At 49.3% G+C, this 23407-nt stretch overlaps 1 protein-coding gene across 4 annotated transcripts in view; it reads right to left on the bottom strand.

Annotated features, from left to right (window-relative positions):
• NECAB2 (N-terminal EF-hand calcium binding protein 2) overlaps positions 1 to 19551 on the bottom strand; it is a 73367-nt gene extending 53816 nt beyond the window's left edge. Inside the window, exons 1-2 of one of the 4 annotated variants that reach the window (XM_051629278.1) lie at positions 19524 to 19551; positions 575 to 599 (exon numbers count right to left, since the gene is read on the bottom strand). In XM_051629278.1, coding sequence (XP_051485238.1) covers positions 575 to 577 — 3 coding nt within the window. In that variant the 5' untranslated portion in view covers positions 578 to 599; positions 19524 to 19551. Of the gene's footprint in view, positions 1 to 574; positions 600 to 7801; positions 8003 to 17846; positions 17855 to 19523 lie in introns of those variants that run through there. The other 3 variants (XM_051629279.1, XM_051629280.1, XM_051629277.1) reach the window with 3 other exon arrangements.
• Between the last annotated feature and the right edge of the window lie 3856 nt (positions 19552 to 23407).

The following is a 23407-nucleotide window of genomic DNA, read 5'->3' as shown; positions in this document are numbered from 1 at the left end:
GGATTGGACCCCATTGCTACTTTTCCCTGTAACTACATTATGTCCCAGCAGAACAGAGCTCTGTTTTCAGGATCCCCAGTCATTTCATGAAGATACCTCCATGTTACTCCCCATCTAAGGCCAAGACTAGGCTTCAGCCACGTTGTTCAGCTTCCTGCAAGCACAGACTGAGCACACACAGCAATACATGCTGCTCCTCAATGCGTGTCTCCTGTCCTTGAGGAACCAGACTAATCACAGGTCAGGTCTGTTTTGCAAAGCTGTTCTGGGATTACAAAGAGGTAGATCCTCACTTATCACTTAGCTGTGATGTAATTTTTTTTAATGGCTTCCTTTTTGGTGTGAAATTGCCCCAAATCTGGTGGATCTCACCGTGCTGATTTGCACACTAGTATCACATCTGCTCCAAGAATATATCTCAGCCAGGGAAACAACAAAACCTTTTACCTTTAAACCATATCAGTGTCAGACCCAGTGAGCTGAAGGACATTTAAACAGATGTCACTACCAGGACATATGGTAATACTGTCCAAAGTTCAGTCAATAAATGTGAAATATGAATATACAGACTCACCATTTTTGTCAGCTCTTCTGAAAATCTAGAATTGAAAGAGAGAGAGAAACATTTTTACTACGTGGTTTGACTTGAAGGCACGAAGCCCTTAGCACCAAGAACATGTTCTACCACACAGGAGGGACAACAACCTCTGGGGAAGAGCATCAACAAGTTTAGCATTGGAAGAACCAGAGGAAAAGGAACTAACTAGCAAAATAAAGGTAATACAAAACACTTCCAGCAGTTACAACATCTTCCCACACCCCTCACAGAAGAAAGCCAAAACAAGGATCCAACACAAGAGAATAAAAACCATTGAAAAACCCCCACACCCCACTTGTGCAGCAAGCCCAGCCCATTTCCTTAGTATCAAGAATATCTCTTAAGCCAAGTTTCCCAGTCCTGCACTCCTGAGAAAAAAAAAGTTATTTACAATTTTATTTTTTGTTTTAAAAAGCAAGTTTCCTGCGTGGGAAGGAGATTATATTTAGGCTGAAAACTACAGTGTGGAGGAACAGCCCACAGAGAGGAATCAGATGGCCCTTTTAGAAGAAAAAAACCTGTGTAGTACAGTAGAATTTGCCAGGGAGAAAGACAGCAGAAACAACTGTTATTTTTCTGAATAGTCTCATCTTGGGAATAGTCCCCTGACACAATGCAGTTAATAATAACAAAATGCTTGTGCAAGGGCTGAAATCCTCTGTGTCCCTGCCAAAAATGGCTGCTAGCACAGGTTTGGCCATAAATTGCTAAAAAATTAACATGCCCACAAACCGAGCAGAAAAGGAAAAACTTTATCATCGTCTCTTCAGACCTGACCCTTTTAATTTGAGCAAGAGCAGAGATTTTGTCTGTACAAAGACATTTCCCTGTGGAGGGAACAAAAGCACCAGCAGGCTGGATCAGAGTCAGCCATAAAATGGAATATCTCACTTTCTAGGTCATAAAATCATTACCCCAAAAAATATCAGAAGAGAAATTGCTGCACAAAACAAGAAACCCAAGAGACAAACTGGATTACAGCATGTGCTATTTAAGTGAATCTGGATTAATTAAGGAACATTAATCATCCTTTTGCCCAAAGTTCTTCCTAGGATGCACAGGGCAAAGCCAGAGCTGGACTTTCTGGGGTATTTCAGCAGAGACCAACACGCTCTGCTTAAGCCAAAACCAAATGGTGGGAGTCACTGACCTCCAGGTTCAAGAGAGGGTCATAAAACCCTACAAGGATTACAGACTGTGACCACTCCAAACCTGCTTATTTTGTGGGCTGAGCTGCTTTTTTTCAGAGCAGTTAGAACTTTTGTCAGAGGGAAATCCTACCTGTTTGCATACTAATGGACTTCACTGAGGTTAAATGTGGGCTTTGAAAGACTGGCCAGTCATGGCTTGTCAGTGGGAAGTGGGAATAAAGCCAGTCAGGACAAGCAGGGCCCCAGCTAGCCCCAAAGCTTTGGCACACATCACCCAGTGTGTCTGCAATATGCCCTGCCCAAAAGTATGAAATTTTCCTCTTCTCCTGGCTGGGACACCCCAACTTCTCCCTCTCCACAAGCACCTCCAGATGAGGCGCTTCTAGATGGTGATTATTTCAGGGTTCTTTCCTTCATCCCCACATCCTTCTGCTACTGTTCCCACTGCTTTGAAACAAAGACATCATACCAAGTCTAACACAGGAGCAGCAATGTCTATTTTAAGGTGCTGTGGGAGATTGCCAACCTGCTAAGCACAACTGTCAGAGGGAAAAAGGAAGGCAAAATAAAAATAGGTAAAATGTAGCTTGCTCAGTCTGCTCTGTGGAGCCACCAAATTTACAATGAACCCTTGAAGGAAGAAGGGGGGAAAATTAAATAAATTAAGAAATGGGAAAAAAAAAAATGTTAAGAAATTGAAGTATTTCTTTCCTCAGTGAACTTCTTAGGGCTTTAACTCCCCCAGAAACTCCTGGAAAGTAGGACTATTTGTAAATGAGCAGGCTGATGGAAGAGCACATCAGCTCTGTTACCTACTGAGGTTTATTCTGCAAACCAAACTGTTGAGTTTTTATTGCCAATAAGCAAGATTTAGTCTTCCAGCTTAAGTGGACCACCTAAAATTTGCACACACACACAAAAACCCCTTTAAACAGGACACCTAGAGGGAAAGCAATTGAAGATTAAGTCATTTGTTGTCACAGGCAGGCAGTTCATCAAGGTTTGAACACTGCAGTGAGCACCAGGAGGCTGCCAGCCTCTGTCAGGAGGCTGACAGAATACCTTGTGAGATGGCTTGGCAATGCTGCCAAAATCCAGAAAGGGTTTCTGCTGCAGCTCAGCAAACAGGAGTGCCCTCCCACACACAACCTGAAGATGTCTTCTCTTCACATCTGGAATTGATTGCTCTGCTGCAGGAAGGACGCAGTGAGCTTTTGGGAAAGGAAAGGTCTAAGGGCTGGTGATGGAAGGGGCAGGACAAACCCTCACACCCCAGGCAGCTCAGTGCCAGGCTCCCAGGGAGCTTGGGGAAAGGAAAGATCCAACCAGCTCCAGAAAGAAGGGAATGTGAGCAAGGATGCTGTGTCATCTCCAACAGCGAGGCTGCAAAGCAGCCGCCCCACGGCCCCTCTCCGCAGGGATGCAGCATCCAGCAGGGCTACTGTCACTCTGCAGCAAAGTTGCTCAGACTTAAGCCCTGGAGGTCAGTGAGGGTGGAGGTGATGAAATACCGATGGCAAAACACCTTGTCCTGCCAGGCCCTCAGCAGCAATTGGCCAGGGATTGTCCCCAGGAGCCCAGGGCTGTGCGGGCAGGAGCCGGCAGCACCGCCCAGCCCGACCAGGGATGCTCTTCCTGCTCTATCACCCCCAGTCCAAAAAGTACTACAGCAACCACCTCCCCCACCAGCTACACTTTAAACCTATTAAGCAAGGCTCCTGCAGCCCAGGGTGAGCCTGCAGGATGCCCACAGTGTGGGCCACATTAGCCCATGTGATAGGATCCACACAGTAAGTGCTCTCTGCAGCCTACTTGTTCCATTTGCCAGGTGTTTAGATGAATATAAAACCTATTTTATTTAGAGCAAGGAGTGCCTCTGTCAAGATTTCCAATAGCTTTTATTAAAATGCACACTTCTGCTGTACTCTCAAATGGCTACTGCAGACATCAGGCTGGCAGAAGTAAGTGATTAGAACCACTAGTGCTGATAATAAACTTGAAAAAAACCCTGATGGTTTCAAATTTGAACTATCAGTTCTGCCTTCTAAAATCTCCTGGATGATAATGTGGGACAGCGGAGGCTGCTTCATTAAGGTTTTTCTCTGCAATTTTATTAAAATCACACAAGTGCTCCCCTAACAAGCCTAAGAATTATTACAGGGTTTGTAGAGGTTATTTTCCCTTTGGCAGGTTAATAGGAAGTGGATTTAAGCTACAGTGCAGCTGAGCTAGAATTTTGTTTTCCATCATCATCTAGGTGCAGAATTGAGGACAAACAAAATTTAAGTCTCCTGAGTGAGGAAAGCCAGATTTTTTTTGGTTGAAAAAGCATCCAGATACCCAGATTTACCTAAAACCCCAATTAATCTGTTCACTCTGTTCCAACTGCCCTGTTCTTCCTTTCTCTTCCTCTCCCTACAAGTCTCGACAGCTCATTTGGAGCTGAAACAAGGTTTTATATGAGGTACAGCTCTAACTCAAGGTACTGGTAGGAATTTCCTCTCCTGCAGCCTCTCTAAATTGCTCTTTCAGTTTATAATGTGAGAAATTAATTACCTGAAGCTTTACCACTTTGGACTACATCTTTAGACATCATCAGGCTAAGGATTTTTCCCCATGCAAGGGGAAAGGTTTGATTTTGGGGTTTCAGTAAGAAACAGCAGGAGATGAGCTCTTCAAGGGGCTCTACCTGGTGTAAACCAGATGCTGTGGCTGAGCAGGTCCTGCTCTCTCTGGAGTTCACACTCCTGCTGCCATCTCAGGTTTGTGACAGGAAGAGATGAGTAAGGAGGGTTGGTAAGTCAGCAGTGAGCACCCCCAGATGGAGCAAAATCTGCCTAGATATTTCCCACACTGTCCACATCAGCTCTGCAGTGCATGTGGACTCCTCACACTCATCAAATACAATCTGATACAGGCTGACCTTCACACATGCCATATTGTCCCCTTCATAACTCTTGGGACATTCGTGGGTTAGTTCTGGAAACACCACCATCACCACACATGGATTTCAGCAGCTCCGTGACAGTTTCAGCTTCCTTTCAGGAACAGGGTGTTTTCCTCAGGGGTGCAGACCCCTTCACTCAACCCCAGCCCCTTTTGCTGATCTGACTAATGTTGTAAGGGCTGACCATTAAATGCAAAATGATGTTTTCCAGACTCCTGGTGTGACAAACCACAGCTGCTCAATCTGCAGCCACCACTGAAAACATCTGTCACTCCGTAGTTTCACTTGTTGCCTATTTCAAGAAATGTTTCAGATTCCTTCATTAGTTTGTCACCAGGGTTTACTCAGTCTGCAACTGTAGCTACTTTCACACTTAGAAATATATGATTTTGAGCTGAACTAGTAAACATTATTCATTTTTTAAAAATCTTTTACCTGAATGGACACAAGCAAAATAAAGGAAAGACACTGAAAACACCCCAAAGTGAAGATCCATCCTCCAACAGCAGTAGCCAGGTTGCTGGCAGAAGATCTCTAACCCCCTTGCTGTATTTTGTTCTTCCTCAGCCCCGTTTTGCCCCATAACACCATGGGTTTGTTTCTCTGGTGGCAAGGGTGTAGACAACTTCATCCCACCCCCTCAGCCACCCTCATGGTCTGGAGGAGGCACAAGCAGCATGTTGGGGATGGCTGAGTCAAAAGAAAGCCAGAACAGAAGAGGAAGAAGTAGTGACTAAGGTACCAGAGGCATCAGAGCCACCTTATCTAATTCAGAGCCAAAACTAAGCTTAACCCTCCTTCCCCAGCCCCCAGCGAGCTGCCTACACAGCACACCAGCTCCTGTGAATGTGTTCCTTAAATCTAAAACCTATTAGGTCTTTGACTTCATCCCCACCCACGGAGGAGCCACGCTGCTGGTGGCAGGGGCTCCCCAGCACAGCCACAGAGAGCAAGAACATGAATGAGTTAATTGGAAAAACATGTTCTCATCCCTGAGGGTTCAGGGGGATCTTTTATAGATCCTGCTAATGTGTGAAAATTAACCTAAATGTGTGTTCCCTGTGTTTAAAGTCTTTGTAGGAAAGGAGGGGGGGGTCCTTACAGTGTACTTGAAGAGGCTGTTAGAGAGAAGCTGCAGCTTCAATTCGCTTTGCTGTTGTAACTAGAGAAAAAGGAGAGAAGAGAGTTCTAAGGGAGGAGGGAATAAAAAACAAACACCAAGCCAAACCCCTCAAATCTTACATTTCCAGCATCCATTTCTACTTTCAGCAGGTGAGAAAGAGCTCCCAGTCCCATTGTGAAAGGCAACAAGGACCAGGAGCTGCACACCCAGCTCTACTGTATCTCCCCATGCTTAAGCCATTCTGAAAGTTCAAGGCTCATTTTCTCAGCTCAAAACAAAAAGTGAGAAAAAAAAAAATAAAAAAATAATCCATTTAAAGATGGTCAAACAGCTACGATGCCATGGTGGTGGAAAAACAGTCCTAACTCAAGAACCTCTTGTGTAAACTTAGTATTGCTTCTATGCTCTGAAGCCCAGATTCCAGATTGTTGCAAAATTTTGGTTTATTTCAGGGCAGGTGATGCCTGATTCCTAAGTCCAAGGAGGCTGGAGGAGACCATGAGTTCTCCTTTACTACAGCCAATACCTCAGTATCTTATTTTTGCATTCACTACATTTTTTTTAAAGCTAGGAGAAATCAAAGCTGAGGATCAATACGTTTAATTATCAGATGCTGCAGAAAGACTGTGTAATCAAACTCTCCACACTCCAGTTGATTCCACTTGATTCTCCCAATTCATTTCAGTGCAAATAGCCTCGTTAGCTCCCTGATCAGGAAGTCTATAAATACTGCACTGGGGCACTAAGCCCTGCCTGTCCCCCCAGACTTGGACAAGGGAGCCCCAGGTCCCAGGCACTCATAGGCATCCAGGACTATGGTGCCCAGCTCCCACTGCACAGACCCTCAGAGCTGTAGCCCTTCAGGGATTGGGGTCCAGGACCTGGGGTGGCTGCAGGACCCAGGGTGCACCCCCACACTCAGCTAACCTGGGGCAAACCCAGGGTGCAAGACCAGGGGATGTGTAGGACCTGGGGTGCTGCATCCCCACCCCGTCAAGCTAATGCCAGGATTGAGGGATTCCAGCTGCTCCAGGGGATGTGGGACCTGGGAAAAGGCTGCAGAACTTGGGGTGCACCCCTCATGCCCAGCCTACCCAGAGGGTGCAGGGAACAGGGTACCAACCCATGCCCAGCAAGCCCAGGGGTGCAGGAGCCTGGCAAGGAGAGAAATGATCCAGCCTGCATGTCCATGCCCAGCTGGCCCAGGAGATATGGGATCAAGGTGCACCTTATGCCCAACTGTCCCAGGGTGTGCAGGACAAAGGGATGCAGGACCCAGACTGCACCCCTAGTGCCCAGCCAGTCTGAGAGGTGCAGGACTCGGCTGCACCCCCATGTCCAGCCAGCCCCAGGGGCACAGGATCTGGAAAAGGAGTTGCTAGATCTGGGCACTCCTTTGCCAGCCCGTCTAAAAGATGCAGCACCTGGGCTGTACCCCATCCCCAGCCGGCCGGGGGTGCAGGACCCGAGGAATAACCCTAATGCCAAGCCAACTGGGGGGTGCAGGACCCGCATCCAGCCCCGTGCCCAGCCAGCCTGTGGCTGCGGGATCTGAGCAAGCGGGAACGGGAGACGGGTCTTGCCCAGCCGCTCCGGGAGATGCTGGACTCGGGCGCAGCCCCGCGGATGCAGGACCCGGGAAACAGCGCCGATCCCGAGCTGCCTGGATGGGTGCGGGACCCAGGGAAAGGGGTGTGGGACCCGGCGAAGGGGTGCGGGACCCAGGCAAAGGGGTGAGGGACCCAGGCAAAGGGGTGAGGGACCCGGCAAAAGGGCGCGGGACCCAGGCAAAGGGGCGCGGGACGCGGACTGTACCCCCACTCCCACCCAGTCGGGGGTTGCAGGAGCCGGAGCACAACCCATCCCTGCCCGCTCCAGGGGGTACAGCACCCGGACAATAACCCGAGGCGGAGCAGGACGGGAGCAGGGGAGAGGCAGGACCCGGCAGCCCCTCGGGGGGCATCTCCCCGAGAACCACTCACATCGAGGATGACGGAGGTGCCCTTCCTCTGCGCGGCGGCAGCACCCGGGGCCAGCAGGTCCCCGTCGGCGAGGCCCTTGTCGCCCATCCTGGTCCCCACCCAGCGCAGCAGCCCGTCCAGCCCGCGCAGCGCCGGCGGAGCCTTGCGCAGCAGCAGCCTCTGCACGCCGGCCCGGCAGTACCGCGCTGCCTGCTCGCACATCGCTCAGCCCGGCCTCATGCCGGAGCTGGGGGCTCCCCCTCCTCCTCCTCCTCCTCCTCCTCCTTCTCCCCCTCCTCCTCGCCACACGGCCGGGGCGGGCCCGCGGGGGGACCCGGAGGCTCCTGCCCGAAGAGTAAAGGGGGAGGAATATTTCTGGGGGGATGCTTGAGCGCTCCTACCCCCATACACCGCCCCCCCCGGCTCCAACACAAAGCATCCTTTTAGGCATTTTTTAGCTAAATAGAGTACTCCTACCAGGTGCCCCCTCCCCTCGGCAGCCTCCCTGCACAGCAGATTGTAGCAGCTCTTCGTAAGGACCAATTTCTTGCTAGGAAGTAACATTTTCCCCCTGCCCCCCAACTTCAGAAAGCCCCTTTATGGTGAACAAGTCCAGCTGGGGTGCTGCAGCGTCCATGGCCACAGAGCTGACCACAGCACTCGGCCCAGGAAAGGTTTTTTACCCTGCAATCCTGTATCACATGGATATGCCTTTGTGCTGCTCCTGTGCTCACCTGCACAGGTCAAGATCTGAACTTGCAGTGGGGGCAAAAAGTCTTCTGGCCAAGATGACACTAAATCATTTCATCTCCCCCTCCGCACTTGAGGAGATGCTCCCAGTTTGAGTTCAGACTCAGGAAGGCTCCAAAGGCAGAGGGCTCCAATCCAGACCCTCTTGGAGGGTCCCTCCAGAGCACTGGAGTGGCCACAAGCTCTCAACAGCCTTTCCCCCTGCCCACCCACTGTTGCCAGACCTTCTCACAGGCAGCTCGAGGGGACTTTATGCCCCACAAGGGCCACATCCCCAGATTTGAACATCCCTGGTGCAGAAGTCAGCAAGCCCATGCAAATGGTTGTGATTCTCACACTGAGCCATGTGGAGGAGGAACAGCACAGTCCCTCCAAAAGGCCTGACTTTAAGAGCTACTGCTTTAAGAGGAAAATAACCAGCAATAAATGATTTATTTAAACAGAGCTTACACATTGCCATGCACCAGGGCCCAGAACCACCCCCCCAGCAAAGCCTACCTGGGGGTATTGTTTAGCTTCAGCTTCTAGCCATTCATCTTTACTCAGGTAAATTAGGGTGAAAATCCTGTGTCTGAGGAGAAAGGTGGGGAGATGTGTATTTTGCTCTCAGCTGCTGCTCAAAGAAAAGCTAGTGGGAGCCCAGTTCTCTCTGCTGGAGTACCTGGCTAATGGCTGGAGGCTCTTGAAAGGTTTTTAGCTAGATGGGGCACAGAGAAGTCAGGCCAGGACACCCTTGGGCTGAGCCCCTCTTTCACTGAGCTCTCACATTTCAGGGTTTCCTTCTTCTCCAGCAGTACAAAATGAATGGGGGGAAGTGGAAGAACTTCGGGAGGGGGGGAATGTTACACTGGCTCATACAAGCTGTGTGGAGCACTTTAATGGCTCTGTGTTCATTTACAGGGATGCTCAGAGCAGGCAGATGTGCAACCCAGGCATCACTCTCTTCCCACTTCCATCCCACAGAAGAGATAATCTAAGGCAAGACACATCCCACCATCCTTGCCCTGGGGGTGGAAAGAGGGGCTGGATCCCTACACACCAGCCACTGGTGCCAATCAGCCCACACCCCTCATGGCCTGAATCATTGGGCTCTTTTGTACTTTTACAATCCTCAAGTTATTCATATGCTTCTTTCTCCTTTAGACATTTATCTAAGCTTTAGACCTCCCTCTAACCTTTAGACCCAGTTTAGGAATGCTGTATGCTCATTATTTAGAACTATTTACTGAATAAGTTTAAATATAAAGTTATCTGAATTTTCCCTCCTGTGTGCTATGAAGATTCATTACTCAGCTTGGAAGTTTGGGGCTGTTTCTGTGCTTTTGTCAAAATCAGTCCTTGTTAATGTCAAAACCAGCTCTGTGGCATTTAAACACTCATTTTTCTTCCTAAATGGATCTAGATAGAAAGACTTTCAGCCACTCAGGCATAAGGAAGAAGTCAGCCATTTGCACTGGGAAGTTAACTGGCCATATTGCAGGGGCTCAGTTATTCCCAGGTTTCCATGATGTTTAAGTCTCCCTTTGAGAACTAAATTGAAAGGACAATCCTGTACTTATCTGAGCCAGGTGAGCAAGCACAGGAATCCCCAAAGCCCACGTGTCACACCAGAGCCAAGGGGGAGGGCAGAGGCACACACCTCAGGGTGGGCTCTGTGTGCCAAAACTCATCCCCTGCTCCTGCCAAGGGTGACAGGACACTGTGTCATGTGCAAATAAACACAACTGCAGCCAAGGCACTGGGGCTTTGCCAGCCTCTCTCACCACCCTGTGCTACCAGTCACAGCCCTGCCCAGGTCCCAGGCAAGCAGCTATTACACAGGGTCAGAAGAGGAAACCAAACAAGCAGTGGATGCATGGAGGCAAGATGGTTTTTGCCTGCTGTAGGACACCTGCCTGGCTCTTCAGCTGCTGCAGCCTGGCATCCAGCACAGCTTATTACTTTTCATTAACAGAGAGCAGGACACCAGCAGCCTGGTTGCCTTTGAAAGCTTTATGCATATGCAAAATGCTGAGTGGCAGAGTAACAAATAGGAGACAACAGAGAGGACACAACAAAAACAACCACAACGCAGTTAATTCCAGGCATAGTGCATCCCAGTGAAAGCAACAAGCAGGAATCCCAGGGTTTGATAGACCCAGAGCAGTCTGGCCGTGCAGCACCTAATGGCAGCAGAGCCCAGCCCACAGCCCAGCCCTCTGTCCCCACCACTGACCCAGCTTTCCATGCTCAAACCCTGCTCGACGGCAGCACAGGTGAGCTGCAGAGGGAAAGGCAGCAGCTGCATCTTCACCTTCCCCTCCTGGAAATTCACTAGTGAGCTACTCCACTAAGTGAAAGATTTGGGGAGGATGGAAAGGTTGTTGGAGGCTGGGAGAGATCAACTCTATTCTGCAGCACCCCTAGCTCTAAGTTCAAAACCTCAGAGATCTCAAGAAAAGGCTATGGCCACTCCAGTCTCAGTTTTTCCTCCCCAGTGCACGTGGTGCTCAGCTCAAGCCACTGGTTTACCCCCATCACTGGAGATGTTTGCTCTACAAGCTTTCACACCAGTCTGATTCAGGTGCTACTCCCAACACTTTTCAGCAGCTTCTGGAAACACTGTTGGAGAAGAAGCTCAAACCTCAAGCTGTAATTTTGGTGAGAGGCCACCTGAAGAACCCAAGACCTTCTCCAAAGCAAAGGTCCAAGGCAGACCAGAAGCCCTGGCTGCACCCCAGCACAGCAGGCAGAGACTGCAGCTTTCATCTCCCCTTTGAATTCTGCCTTCTTCTCCCTGCCCCTCCTCACCCAGCAGGGAGCTTTATTTAATTAAAAACTTCCAACAGGCAGGACCCTGCAGCCTTGCCTGGTGCAAAATGTCACATATGACTTACTAATATTTACTAATGACTGAGGGATTGAGGTTAATCCAACTGTTCTATGCTAGGAAAAGGAAAAGGTGACCCTGTTACAGGGATGGGAATTAGGCAGAGCAACCTCACCTGCCCAGCCCAGAGGCTGAAATGCTGTTTTAGTCCCTGTACTAATTTATGTTTCTTAAAATGCCACGTGTAATCACTGGGTGATTTTGTAACAAATTTATACCCAGTTTGAAAACACCACACTGCCATCAGCACCCAGGGAACACAGCAGTCTGAGCTGAAGAAGAACCAGGGAGACCAGGTGTACATGCAATGTATGGTCACCCCTAAAAATACCAAAAAACTCAGCCCTCTCCCATCTGCAAGTTTGAGGGTGCAGAGCTTGTGGGCTGGGGGACACAGCACTGGGAGCACTGGTTTCTGATCCAGGCCCTGCAAGCAGGGCAGGAGCTGAAGCAAGTCTGAGGCTTCAAAGGCACCATCTAATACCATGTTGATCTTAGAGTGCTACACTGGTTCTTTATTCAAGTCAAAATGCACTCTCGGATTTTAAATACCCCCAGAGCCTTTTCCAACTGCAGTTAAGCTCATGAGCAATAAATAAATAAATAAATAAATACAATTTCCCTTTTGAAACCCTCTTGGTTGCATCCAAACATCCCCTCCTCAGGGGGGAGGGTTTTCAGGAATTACTCAGCCCACCCAATGCACCCGGTTGCTGCACATGGAGACCAGGCACATCGTGAGAGTTCAGGTTATTCCTGGTCCTATTCATAAAGGTTAGGCTTCCAGGACATCCCTAGACATTCAGGAAACCTTGTAAAGGGGAATTACCTGGACTATCTTCACCATCAAACAAAACTCCTGCAGCAGCAGGAGATCATAGCCCTCATATCCCCAGACATCCCCAGAGCTCTGAGCTGTTTCTCCAGAGCAACATGAAGAATTACCAGCATAAGAAAAGAAGATGAAATCAGTAAACATATAAATAAACCAATCACAAGAGACTCACCTTCCCATGACGTACACAGGCTCATCCCAGAGAAGCCCAGGGAGCTGTGAGGTTTCTCCCAAACCCTCAGCAGCAGCACAGCCCCTGGCCTGGGCTCTGGGCATTTGGTGTCACTTAGAACACCTGGGCTGGGGGCTCCAGGCATGGCATTTCCACCCCAGGGAAGCTCCTACCCTCTAGTGAAAACCTTAACAAGTAAAAGCTATTGCAGTTTTGTTATTCAGAGGAGCAGGGATGAGCAGCCAGCAGGTAAAGCCCTTCTGCTGGTGGCTGGTTTTGTTTCCACAGTGTTCATCCTCTTTGCTTGGGTTTGAAGGGGCCTTACCCAGCTCTGGTTTTTTAGCAATTAAGAAAAAGAACATTTAACTCCAAAGCTGACCCACCCTTCCTTCAATTTACCAGCCATAGGCCCCATAGAGCTGGTGCTTGTGTAGTTAAAGGGATACTGTAACATTTCTCTTGCATGTTTATTATTTCTGATAGTGATGGCATAAAGCAGACCAAAATATTTTTCCTTTCAACATGCAGTTTGGGTCAGAGCTATTACCAACCCTTGGAATAAGCAAATCAATTTCTAGCTACCTTTCAAAGCTCCCCTTTGTTTCTTCTGCCTGGTACACCTCATTTAGGAGCATATGTGACTGTATAAAAAGCACAGAAATGGGGAATTGCAGCCCCTGGGGTTCATAAGCCTGTGTGGGGGCACGACTGCCCTATTAAACAAAACCAGCTGTTATTTCACCTAAATAAATTCGTGCTTCTTTATAATTGACTTCATGATCTGTCCAACTGCAACATAAAAATGTGAATTTACAGAGTTTTAATTAAAAAAAAAAAGTCTCTGTAAATGTAAAGAAATTAGAGCTACTGAGCCTCCTCATAGCAAAAGTGGAGAAGGAGGGACTGGCACCTTTTCCCATTGCTCATGCCCTTCATAATTCATTTCTAAAGCAATTTCCACCTTTGCCCAGCAGATACCACCTCTGGCTGCATTTGTGGGAGGGAAGAGGATTTCCTCTATTTATTACTGACAATAAATACCTTTGATTACTGCTCAGAGGCTAAAATCCGACAGCTTTAAATGTAAGAGGGACTCCATGGGGTACCTGATACAGGCACGATGGCAAAGCCCCCCTGGGCAAAGCCTGGGCAGGGACACAGGGTGCAGGCAGGGCACTGGCTGGGAGCTGCCCAAGGGGAGGCTCAGTTTAAAGAAATACAACAGAAACCTTCTTTATTTTTAACGTATTTAGCCTGTGGCTAAAGCTGTGGACACATGTAGGCTATTCAAAACTTGCCTGAGCATCCCTTTGCCTGCGGCACCTCTGCCTGCCCTCCAAGTGCAGCTGGAACTGCAGGACTGGAGTGATTGTGGCATGAAAACTATGCTGGGAGAGGCTGACCCCACAAGCCAGGCTTGCTTCACACAGCCCCAGCACCGAGCTGGAGCTGAGGGTGGGAGCATCCTCACACCTGCTCTGCAGCAGGAGGAGGAGCACATGAGAACACAAGAGGAGCCTGGTCCTTGTGCTCACCCAGGACTGCTCAAGCAGCTGCTGGGGGGCTGCAGTTTGTCTTTGGCCACTCTAGGGACACCTGGGACCAAAAGTTTTAGGTAACTCGATGGTTTGCTGGCAGATTTGCAGGTGGCTGTGCCCCTAGATGGGATCCCGAGAGGTGAGGGCTCCCTGCCATGAGCCCACACCAGAAATGAGGTTCAGGGTAAGCACCAGTGTGGCACTGAGCACCAGTGGTTGGGGTGGGGACTGAGGTCTGCCAGGGCTCCCCAAAGGCACAGAAACTCCTGGAGTTAACCCATCTTTCATGTGCAGAACCTCCACTTAACAGCAAACTCCAGGCTTCTTCTCGCTGCTCCAGCACCAGGCACATTCATTCTCCCCACAGCATTTTATTTGCTGCTCTCCAAGTGACAGAACTGGGGAAATTCCTTACGTCTTATACCAGTAATTATTCACCAGGAGTTTAGGTGAGTAACAGCTTCCCTTTCTCCACTCCTGCTCACCACTGAGTGCACAAAAAAAATCACCTTATGAGCACATTTTTGGGTTTCTTGGTTGTGAAGCTATTTAAAAATGCTGCTGTGTTTGCCACTTAGGGATGAAACTCATGTAATTGAATGGGTTTCACTCAGAGATCAGCAGGGCCCACAAGGCAGCAATCGATTTCCCACAACAAAGGGCTGCTCTTGAAATAATTTAATGGGATCATCATTAAATGACTTGGAGCTGCAGGTGCTGAGATGTGGATGGACAAGAAGAGCTCAATGGAATCTCATGGCAAACATCCCACCCCAACCCAGGCAGCTCCTGGCCCAGCATCCCTACGGCTGCATGAAGGTGAGCAGAGCATTTCCCCCATGAAGTCCCCTCCAGCCTGCAAAGCCAGAGCTGGAGAAGACTTCATCTTGAGGTCATCACCCTGGTGGAGATGTCCTGCCCATAGCCTGTGAGGCACAGCATGCAGGGACATCCAGTGCCTAGTGCTGAGGCTGCGAGAAGGGACTGGGGTACCCCAAAGTGTGGTTTTCTGCTGGTTTACCTCCTTGCAGCAGCAAGAAGTCCCCAAGGGCCCAGCACCAGCAGTGCTCCAAGAGCAGGGTCCTGGTGGGAAGGTCGCTGTGAGGCTCCAACATGTGTTTCAGCTGCCTGCAGCACCTGGGGCTGGAGCTCCCCAGCAGCCTGTGCCCCCCTGACTGACACACAGCTCCTCTGACAAGCCCACTTTGGGCAGTTTTGGGCTGTTTCCTCAGCTGGACTTTGAGACACCTAGATTGAGGTGGGACATGAGCAAGATATTCTTCGCCGTGAGGGTGGTGAGAGCCTGGCCCAGGTTGCCCAGGGAAGCTGTGGCTGCCCCATCCCTGGCAGTGTTGAAGGGCAGGTTGGATGGGGCTTGGGGCAACCTGGGCTGGTGGGAGGTGTCCCTGCCCATGCAGGGGGTTGGATCTAGATGATCTTGAAGGTGTCTCCTAACCCAAACCATTCTATGACATCCTGCATAGCTCATGGAGCAATGCAGGCAAAGCAGCACAGCTGATGAGAAGGTGACACTGGTGTCTCCATCTCCTTGCAGTGCCCACCTTTCTACCTCTTATCTGTTTTTTGGGCTTTTCAAAGTCCAGCACAGACACAGCTCCCTAACTGAACCCAGTGTCTGGGGGTGGAGCTGACCACACAGTTCCAGCACCAGAAACCTGTCTTGTTTTCAAAAGACACAAGCCTGTCCAAGCTATCTCTGACTGGTGCATTAAAGCTGCTTGGGCAACACAAACGGGGCTCATCCAGCCCTCATCCAGACAGAAACACCACCTTCCTGAGGATAATCTGAGCTACCTGCAGCGGAGCGAGGTGGAAAATCCAGACAATCAAGACTTCAAAACCATCTCACGGGGATAAAAGGTCAGAGCATAGCAGGTTGACACCCGGGTGTGCCAGTGATGGAGGCTCAAAGCAGGTTTGTACAGCACCTGTGCTGCTCACGTCCCTGCAGAGCTGGGGACACGGGGTGTCCCTGCAGACCTGGGGACATGGGGTGTCCCTGCAGAGCTGGGGACACGGGGTGTCCCTGCAGACCTGGGATTATCCCAGGGCTCATTGCACCCAGAAGACCCTGCCCACTGCCCCCTAAACCTCTTGGGCAGCGCCCTTCACCCTGCAAAGCAGAGATTTTCTTTAAATAAGACTTGAAGAAGATGGTTGGACATGGAGAAGGTCCCCCCTGGGCCACGAAGTTAACCGGAGAAGCTGAAGTAATTCCGGGTTTGGGGTGGCTTAGCCAAGCCCACCCCCGCAGGAAGGGACGCGTCCCTTCGTGCTTTAAAGGACCTTGCCTGCAAAACCGAGCCTGTCTCCCAGCGAGCTCAGTAAAGGGCTCATCTCGGGGCTGGGGAGCTTTGCGGGCAGGAGAGGGAGCTGTGCTGCTGCGGGACGGACACACGGACAGCTCGGGGAGGGCTGGGAGCCTGGGTGATTGATTCGAAGAGGTTTGAACTGCACGTGCATCAACATTTTTCGAGTCGTCTTCCCCTCTCTGCTTGAAAGCTTAAATAAAGCTGTTCACAAAATCGGGGCACGTTTATTAATAACTTCAGGCTCTCTGAAAAATCACTATTTTAGTCAACCTACTGCCCCTGTCCTGGGGCTGTCCTGCTTGCACCTCTGTGCAACAGCTCTGGGCACCTCCTGCCCCATCCCACCCACCATCTCTTCACCAAAATGAAAGATCCCAGCTCTGACCTTCCCACTGCCAAGTTCACACACACACACACACACAGGTTTTATCCTCTTAATTGGGGTTTGAATCACACCTTCAGAAGCCCAACCTGTCCCAACAGCTTTACCACCTCGTGCAAGTCCAGATCGGTGCTTCGGGATTGGCAAGACAGCTCGTCACCTCCTAGAAAACATGTCTGTACAGTCTGTGCCCAGATAATTAGATAATGGAGTGTCCAAAATACCCTGATGGAGAAGATCTCCATGTGGTTTCTGTGTAAAATGCCCTGAGCATCTCTGGCAAAGCTCCAGCCAACACCAGCAGCCCTCAGCTCAGCAGACAACAGCATCTTTTGGGGGCTACCAGGCATGGATTTCCAGAGCAACCCCTCTTCTAGCACAAGTGGTAGATATCCAGTGTGGTTTACCCTTCCTCTGTCTGCTACTTAGTGATATCAAATAGCAAGACTCAGGGTGGCAGTTAAACTCCAGGTAACTCTGACTTTGTAACTTCTGGAAGATCATGTAAAAAAATCCAAAGCAACCCCCAAATTTAAGTGGTAGAAGACCTGTTGCAATGTCTCTCCAATGATGCCTTCATTCCAAATTTCTAGGTGCATCTGATGGTCCATGCAATCAGCAGGGGACAAAGCAACATGAGACACACTGGGAAAAATGAAGCTAATTATTTGCCAGGTGACTTTTCCCATGAAAATGGCAGGAGTTGAGCTATTTAATGAAACCACACTGTACTTGCAGTTGTAAGAATTCCTAGGCTCCCCTGTCTGAGTTGAGACAACAAGCTCTGTCTCAAAAGAAGAGGTTGTCTTCTAGGGTTCCTTAGCACTGGCTTTCACATGGGAAAAGCCTGTTTCTCATGGTGGCCATCCACGGAGCACAAGCACGGGGTGGGATGTTGGGTACCAGGACAGAGGTTTCCAGTCAACGAATCTTCCAGCAGTTTTCTGCAGGTGTCACTTCTGATTTGCGAAGAGTGGCTGTACTAAATAGCAGAATAAAACCTGTGTCCATGGCTGCAGAAATACAGAAATCTTAAATAGCAACTGGATAAACCACCCAAATCTCTGGTTTTCTTCCTGACATAGAAAACAGTGCTTATGGGTTGCATCCATGGGTTGTTTTGGATCCTTGTTTGACTTCCCTTTGTTTCTGGGCACTTTTAGAGACATTTCCCCAACATGCCTCACCTGCTGTCTCCAGAACAAATGTGGTGCCTTGCAGGAATCTTTCTGAGGGTTTCTCTACCAGGTGCACACGCTGAGTCACTGCAGATTTACTGCTTCACCTTTGCCTCCAGGATTATGGTGACTCCAGAAGCCCATTACAGACCTGAAAACCATTCCACCTCCAGCAGACAGATTCTCAGTGCAACACTCCTGTCTTCTTTACAGGTGTGAAGTATTATTAGTTTCAAACGTGTAAAAAAACCTAAAGAAACAAACAAAAAACCCCAACAAACCAAAACAAAAATCTAGAACAACCCAGAGTTGTTTTCTAGCCTTACAGGCCCTGGCTGGCGTGGCTGCACTGACCATGTATTATTGGGGTTGATCTTGTTGCTTGGAAATTCAGGGATCAGGGAGATAAATTATCTATAGGTGCTGGAAGCATTTAGTTGGAATTACAGCTTTCCTCATGTCATGGTCCTGAACCAGCTGAGGAAAAACTCCCTCCAGGCAGCCATCTGGGATTTTGGAAAATGGCCATGTGGGTGATGCTGGCTTACTAACCCACCCCTGTTCCAACCCCGGCTCACACCTCTTACTCATACTCTGTCATGCTGGCAAGGTCCAGGCTGGCAATCACAACACCCCTGACAGCAAATCTGCCTCCTACACCCCCCACCACAGACACCACCACTCATCCACCCTGGCAGGCTGCAGGAAAGCACTGGGTGTTTCATTTTTCACAGAATCTTAAGGGTTGGAAAGGACCTGGAAATATCCCAACCCCCCTGCCAGAGCAGGGTCACCCAGAGCACATCACACAGGAACGTGTCCAGATGGGTTTGAAAGTCTCCAGGGATGGAGACTCCCCAGCCTCTCTGGGCAGCCTGTCCCAGGGCTCTGTCACACTCATAGTAAAGAAGTTTTTTTCTGATGTTTATGTGGAACCTCCTATGTTCCAGTTTGCACCCATTGCCCCTTGTCCTGCCACTGGACATCACTGAACAAAGCCTGGCTCTGTCCTCCTGACACCACCCTTAACATATGTGTAAACATTGATGAGGTCACCCCTCAGTCTCCTCCAAGCTCAAGAGACCCAGCTCCCTTTTTTATGAAAAAATACAACCTCTTTGGCTGACAGAAGAGTCCTGCATGTTTCTAAGTCCACCTGCCAAGAGGACAGTTTCTTGATGACTTCTGGGGATGGAGTTATGACAACATAACCCCATCACGTCTTCACCCTCCTCCTGAAGGACTTGCTGCCCAAGCTCATTCTCTCATGACAGTTCACATGTCAATGTTACAAACAAAGCTCATGATATGATGGGCTTGGGTCACAGCCTGACCAAACAAACACCAAGTATCTGGAAGTATGGGCAGTGCCCGACAGCTCTGACAGCTGGATTAGATGCTGCCAGTATTTGGGGCCATTCCTTCAACAAATAGAGTGATTTCTTTTAATATCTACTGAAATACAAGCACCAGCTGGCAGCAGGGAGTTGCCCTGTGTGCTGGGAGGTCAGCTGGCTGAGGAGCAGGGCTCTGTGATTCCAGCTGCAGGGAACACAACACTGTGCATCCTCCCTCAGCACCGGGGTGCTCACCTGCACCCTGATATGGAAAGGTTTTGAGGGGAACTGAGGTCTATGACGATCCTTAAAATGGAAAGGCTGGAAAAAAACAACCCACCAGATTTACCTGCAGGTCCCAGGAAGGCTGGTTTGAACACTCCACCTTTACGTGACAGTGAAGAACAGCAAAGTATCTGTCCTTCCCAGACCAAGCAACCAGCTGGGTCCAGCCTTATCTCTTCATCCCAGTGCTCCAGGGGGCTGGTGAAGGGCAGTCAGGAGTCTCTAGATCATGTCTTATTTGAATCATAAGCCATTATTTCCCAACTCCCTGTAGTAATTGCACTCCTCCTCCTCCACAGATGTGCTGCATTCCTGCAGCACCCTGCACACCTCTGCAGCTGCCACCTTCAGAGCCTCCAGCCCAAATCCAAGGAGGTTTCCTCAAATAGCTCACTTTTTTCAGGCTTGTCCCCTTTTGGCCTTTTACACCTTAGCTGCCCTGTTAAAAGCTTTCTTTCAGCTCCCTGTTCTGCACAGCCCTGTTTGCTGAACCATCCATCACTAGGACACATTGATCCTTCTCACTTCCAGGGTGGCTGCCTACCCATGGCCACTCTAAGGATTTCAGGTCCAACTTGGCTGGCAGTCAGATTTCCTGTGGAGGAATGTTTACTGAGAATGTAATTCCCTTTTTTTCTTGTGAGAGCTGTCTGAAAACTGAAAAAAAAACCCCATATTCTGGTGGCAGTTTCAGAATGTGATCAAATTACTCTGGAGAACAGAGATACCTGGGGGGGATGGTGAGAGGAATTACTCGATATGGACTCAAACACATCACAAATGCAACTGAGGACAAGAGCCCAGATTCCTTGTGGGAGCTGGGGAGAAATCAGAGGATGTGAGCTGAGAAACTGGGTGGAGAGAGCGAGGGTTTTGGTTCCCCTGTCAGCTGCTTCAGCAGCCTGTTCTGAACTTATTAAATTGAAGCTGTCAGCACGAGGTGAGCACAGCAAGCAAACCACATCTCCATTCATAAACAGCTGCCTTCTGATCTCAAACCTGGAGGACATTGAATTGCCATCAGCAAAGGGCCTGGTGCTGCAGAATGAACTGGCAGGGCCACGTTACAGGGCACGTAGAGTCTGTCCCACCATCTGCTGCCTCCCATCAGCTCTGGTCTGCAGGGGCCAAGGCTTCCTCTGGGGTCCTGTCTTTGGAAGCAGTACTGAGTTGGGGAAAGAGCAAGGACAGCTAGAGGTCCAATAATATATATATGTAAAAAAATATATATACCCTCTACTGACAGTAGCCAAAGACATTCTCATCTGAACAGCAATATTCCCAGTCACCTCTTCCCTGTGTTTACTTGAATCACACTGTTAGTCACCATCCCTCTCACTCAGCTTTTTCCACGCCATATAAACTTCAAACTAATAAATAATTCATGAAATCTCATCCTGACAAGTCTGGGTATTGGGGAATAAGAGGCATATGGAAAATGTTTAGCATTAGTTCTTTCACCAAGCAGGGGCCATTGGGACATTTTAGCCTTGGGAAGAGTGACAATTTGGGACTCAAGCCATTCAGCCCTTCACAGAACAAGCACTTTTACCCTGTGCATTTCCAAGTCCCAGACCAGTGCGGCATTCAAAGAGTGCTCACATGAGGGAAGAGGGGGAAACGGTTCATCCCTCCTGATATTCAACCAGATTTTATTGTCCCAGCTGTGGGATTGCTTTCAAAGCCCTGGAATTCTCTTCCCTGAAGGCTGGGAAAGCAACACGTGCTCCTCTTGCGAGCCGGGAGCCGCGCCAGCGCTTCCTGCAACACCAGCCCTTTCCCAGCACACGGGCTGAGGGGTGTCCAGGACACTCTTAAAAGGAAGGGGGAGGGGAAAAAAAAAAAAAAAGGCTTTTGTTGGAAGTGGATGGAACAGAGCTCGAGGAAGGTCACAGGGGACAGGCAGCCTGGGAACGGGAGATTCCACCTCCCTTCGACTTGCTTCCCTTTGTTTTTGGGGTGAGAACTTTTCGCTTGGCCAGTTCTTGGCCAGCTCCCCTGCTACGTCATATCCAAATCACTCAGTGGATGAGGTATTTGGAGTGTTACATCAGACAGATAACATTTGTTTATGTAACTTCAGCTTTTTCCCAGACGCTTGCTTCTCAATCTTCCTGAAAAACACTTCAATAAATATTTATATTTTTCAGGAATGTGAACTTACTTCTACCAACCTCTGGATGACTTTCACCTGAACCATAACATGGTACAAGAGGCTGCTGCTGACCTCCACAGCATTGCCTGGGAAATTTTTTGGCTTCTTACAAACACCAGTTCACCAAAACAGGAATTATGCAAGGGAAGAAACCAGTTCTGGCAAAAGACAAATCTGGAAATGTCTCTCAACCTTGAGATGGAAGTGCTAGATGAAAAGGAAAGCAGAAATCCAGCCTAAAATCCCCGAGGCTGCAGTGTCGGAGCACTGTGGCTGAGCCCTGCTATAAACCCCCCATCAAACACTGGGTGCTGCCCCTGTTTCTTTGAAAAACTTCCAAAGGTCTTACTTCCCTCCTGATGTAAAACAGAGGGAGGACTGCAAAGCTTTTGCTCTCAGGGGAGAAAAGCTTCTTACTGCTCCACATTTGGTCAGGTCAATACAGCACAGAGGTTGCGTGCTGCCTGTTTTAACACGCTGCCTTAAGCCATAACAACTCTCCAGCCAGCAAAAATACCACCAGTTATCCACTCTCCTGAGAAATCTCTTTTGATTAAACCTGGTGAAAGCACCATAGAGTGGATGAGGAATGCTTTTGCAAAGAGGTTACTTCAGGCAGTGTCAGTCACATGTAATTCATTCACACAAAATGCTGCCCTGCCCTCTCCCCACTCACATGTCTTTTTGCTCCTTAATTGCCTTAATTTCTTGGGCAACTGCCAGAGATGCCATGACAAGAGCAGCATTTACAGGAAAGTTGATCCCGCAAACTCTGTGAAAAGGGAGTTTGACAAACAGGTGCTGGAAGGGGCTCAGGGAAAACTTGGATTGCAACATCTGAGCTTTGAATTGGTGCTCCCACTGCAGCACCCAGGAGAGGATCTCACCTTTCTGGCCAAGCTGGCACCATCCTTCCCAGTCAGCTGCAGGAAAACTGCTGTGGAGGGGATACCCTGGGTCTCCAGTTTCCTTTTGCTTGCATTTTCCATGCACAGATCAGACCCTGCTGATCCTCTCCCACCCACATGGCCCCCAGATGCACCACCCTGCGGGAAGCACTCCCACTGCACATCCTACTGGCTAAGCTGTTTAGAAGCATCAGCTGTGAAATCCCTCTAGCCCCAAGCCACCACATGTCAGCATTTGCTTCTTCTCCCAGGTGTGGTTCTATAGAACAGTCAACCCAGCACTGGCATCCCAGCAACTGGATTTAAAAAGAAAAAGGAGAAGAAGAAGAAAACTCAGCAGCACAGCACAAGGGATTCACATGGCATCAACTTGCCACCAGTACAAATTTGCTTAGAAATGACACTGCTAAGTTAACTTTGTGTGACTTAACTTAGACTGGATGGGGCTTGGAGCAACCTGGGCTGGTGGGAGGTGTCCCTGCCCGTGCAGGGGGTTGGATCTAGATGATCTTCAAGGTCCCTTCCAACCCAGACCACTCCATGATTCACTCATCTCTTCTACAGCCCCTGTTGCAGCTTTAGAAGACAAACCTCTCTCCCCCTGCCCCATGTCACATTGCCCATCACACATATCCCTTTCCTCCCAGCTGGATGAGGCTGTACAGCCCCTGTGGCCCTTTGGTCCCCACCAGGATGCTCTGCAAGGGATGGGCTGACTCTGGCACAGCCCATGATACTCCCAGCACTGCAGCCACTGCAGCCACATTCAGCATCCCATCCACATTTGCTTGTTTTTGCTAGACCTTAATGTTGAAACTGAAAAGTCCATTTATTACTCCAGAAGAACTTCAAGGAATTCTTTTTTTCTGGCATACAAATTCCCTG

The sequence above is a fragment of the Apus apus genome, chromosome 11 (assembly GCF_020740795.1).
Source record: "Apus apus isolate bApuApu2 chromosome 11, bApuApu2.pri.cur, whole genome shotgun sequence".
NCBI lineage: Eukaryota > Metazoa > Chordata > Aves > Apodiformes > Apodidae > Apus > Apus apus.
Note: the sequence above shows the minus strand (reverse complement) of the source record. Positions and strands in the feature narration are given on the sequence as shown.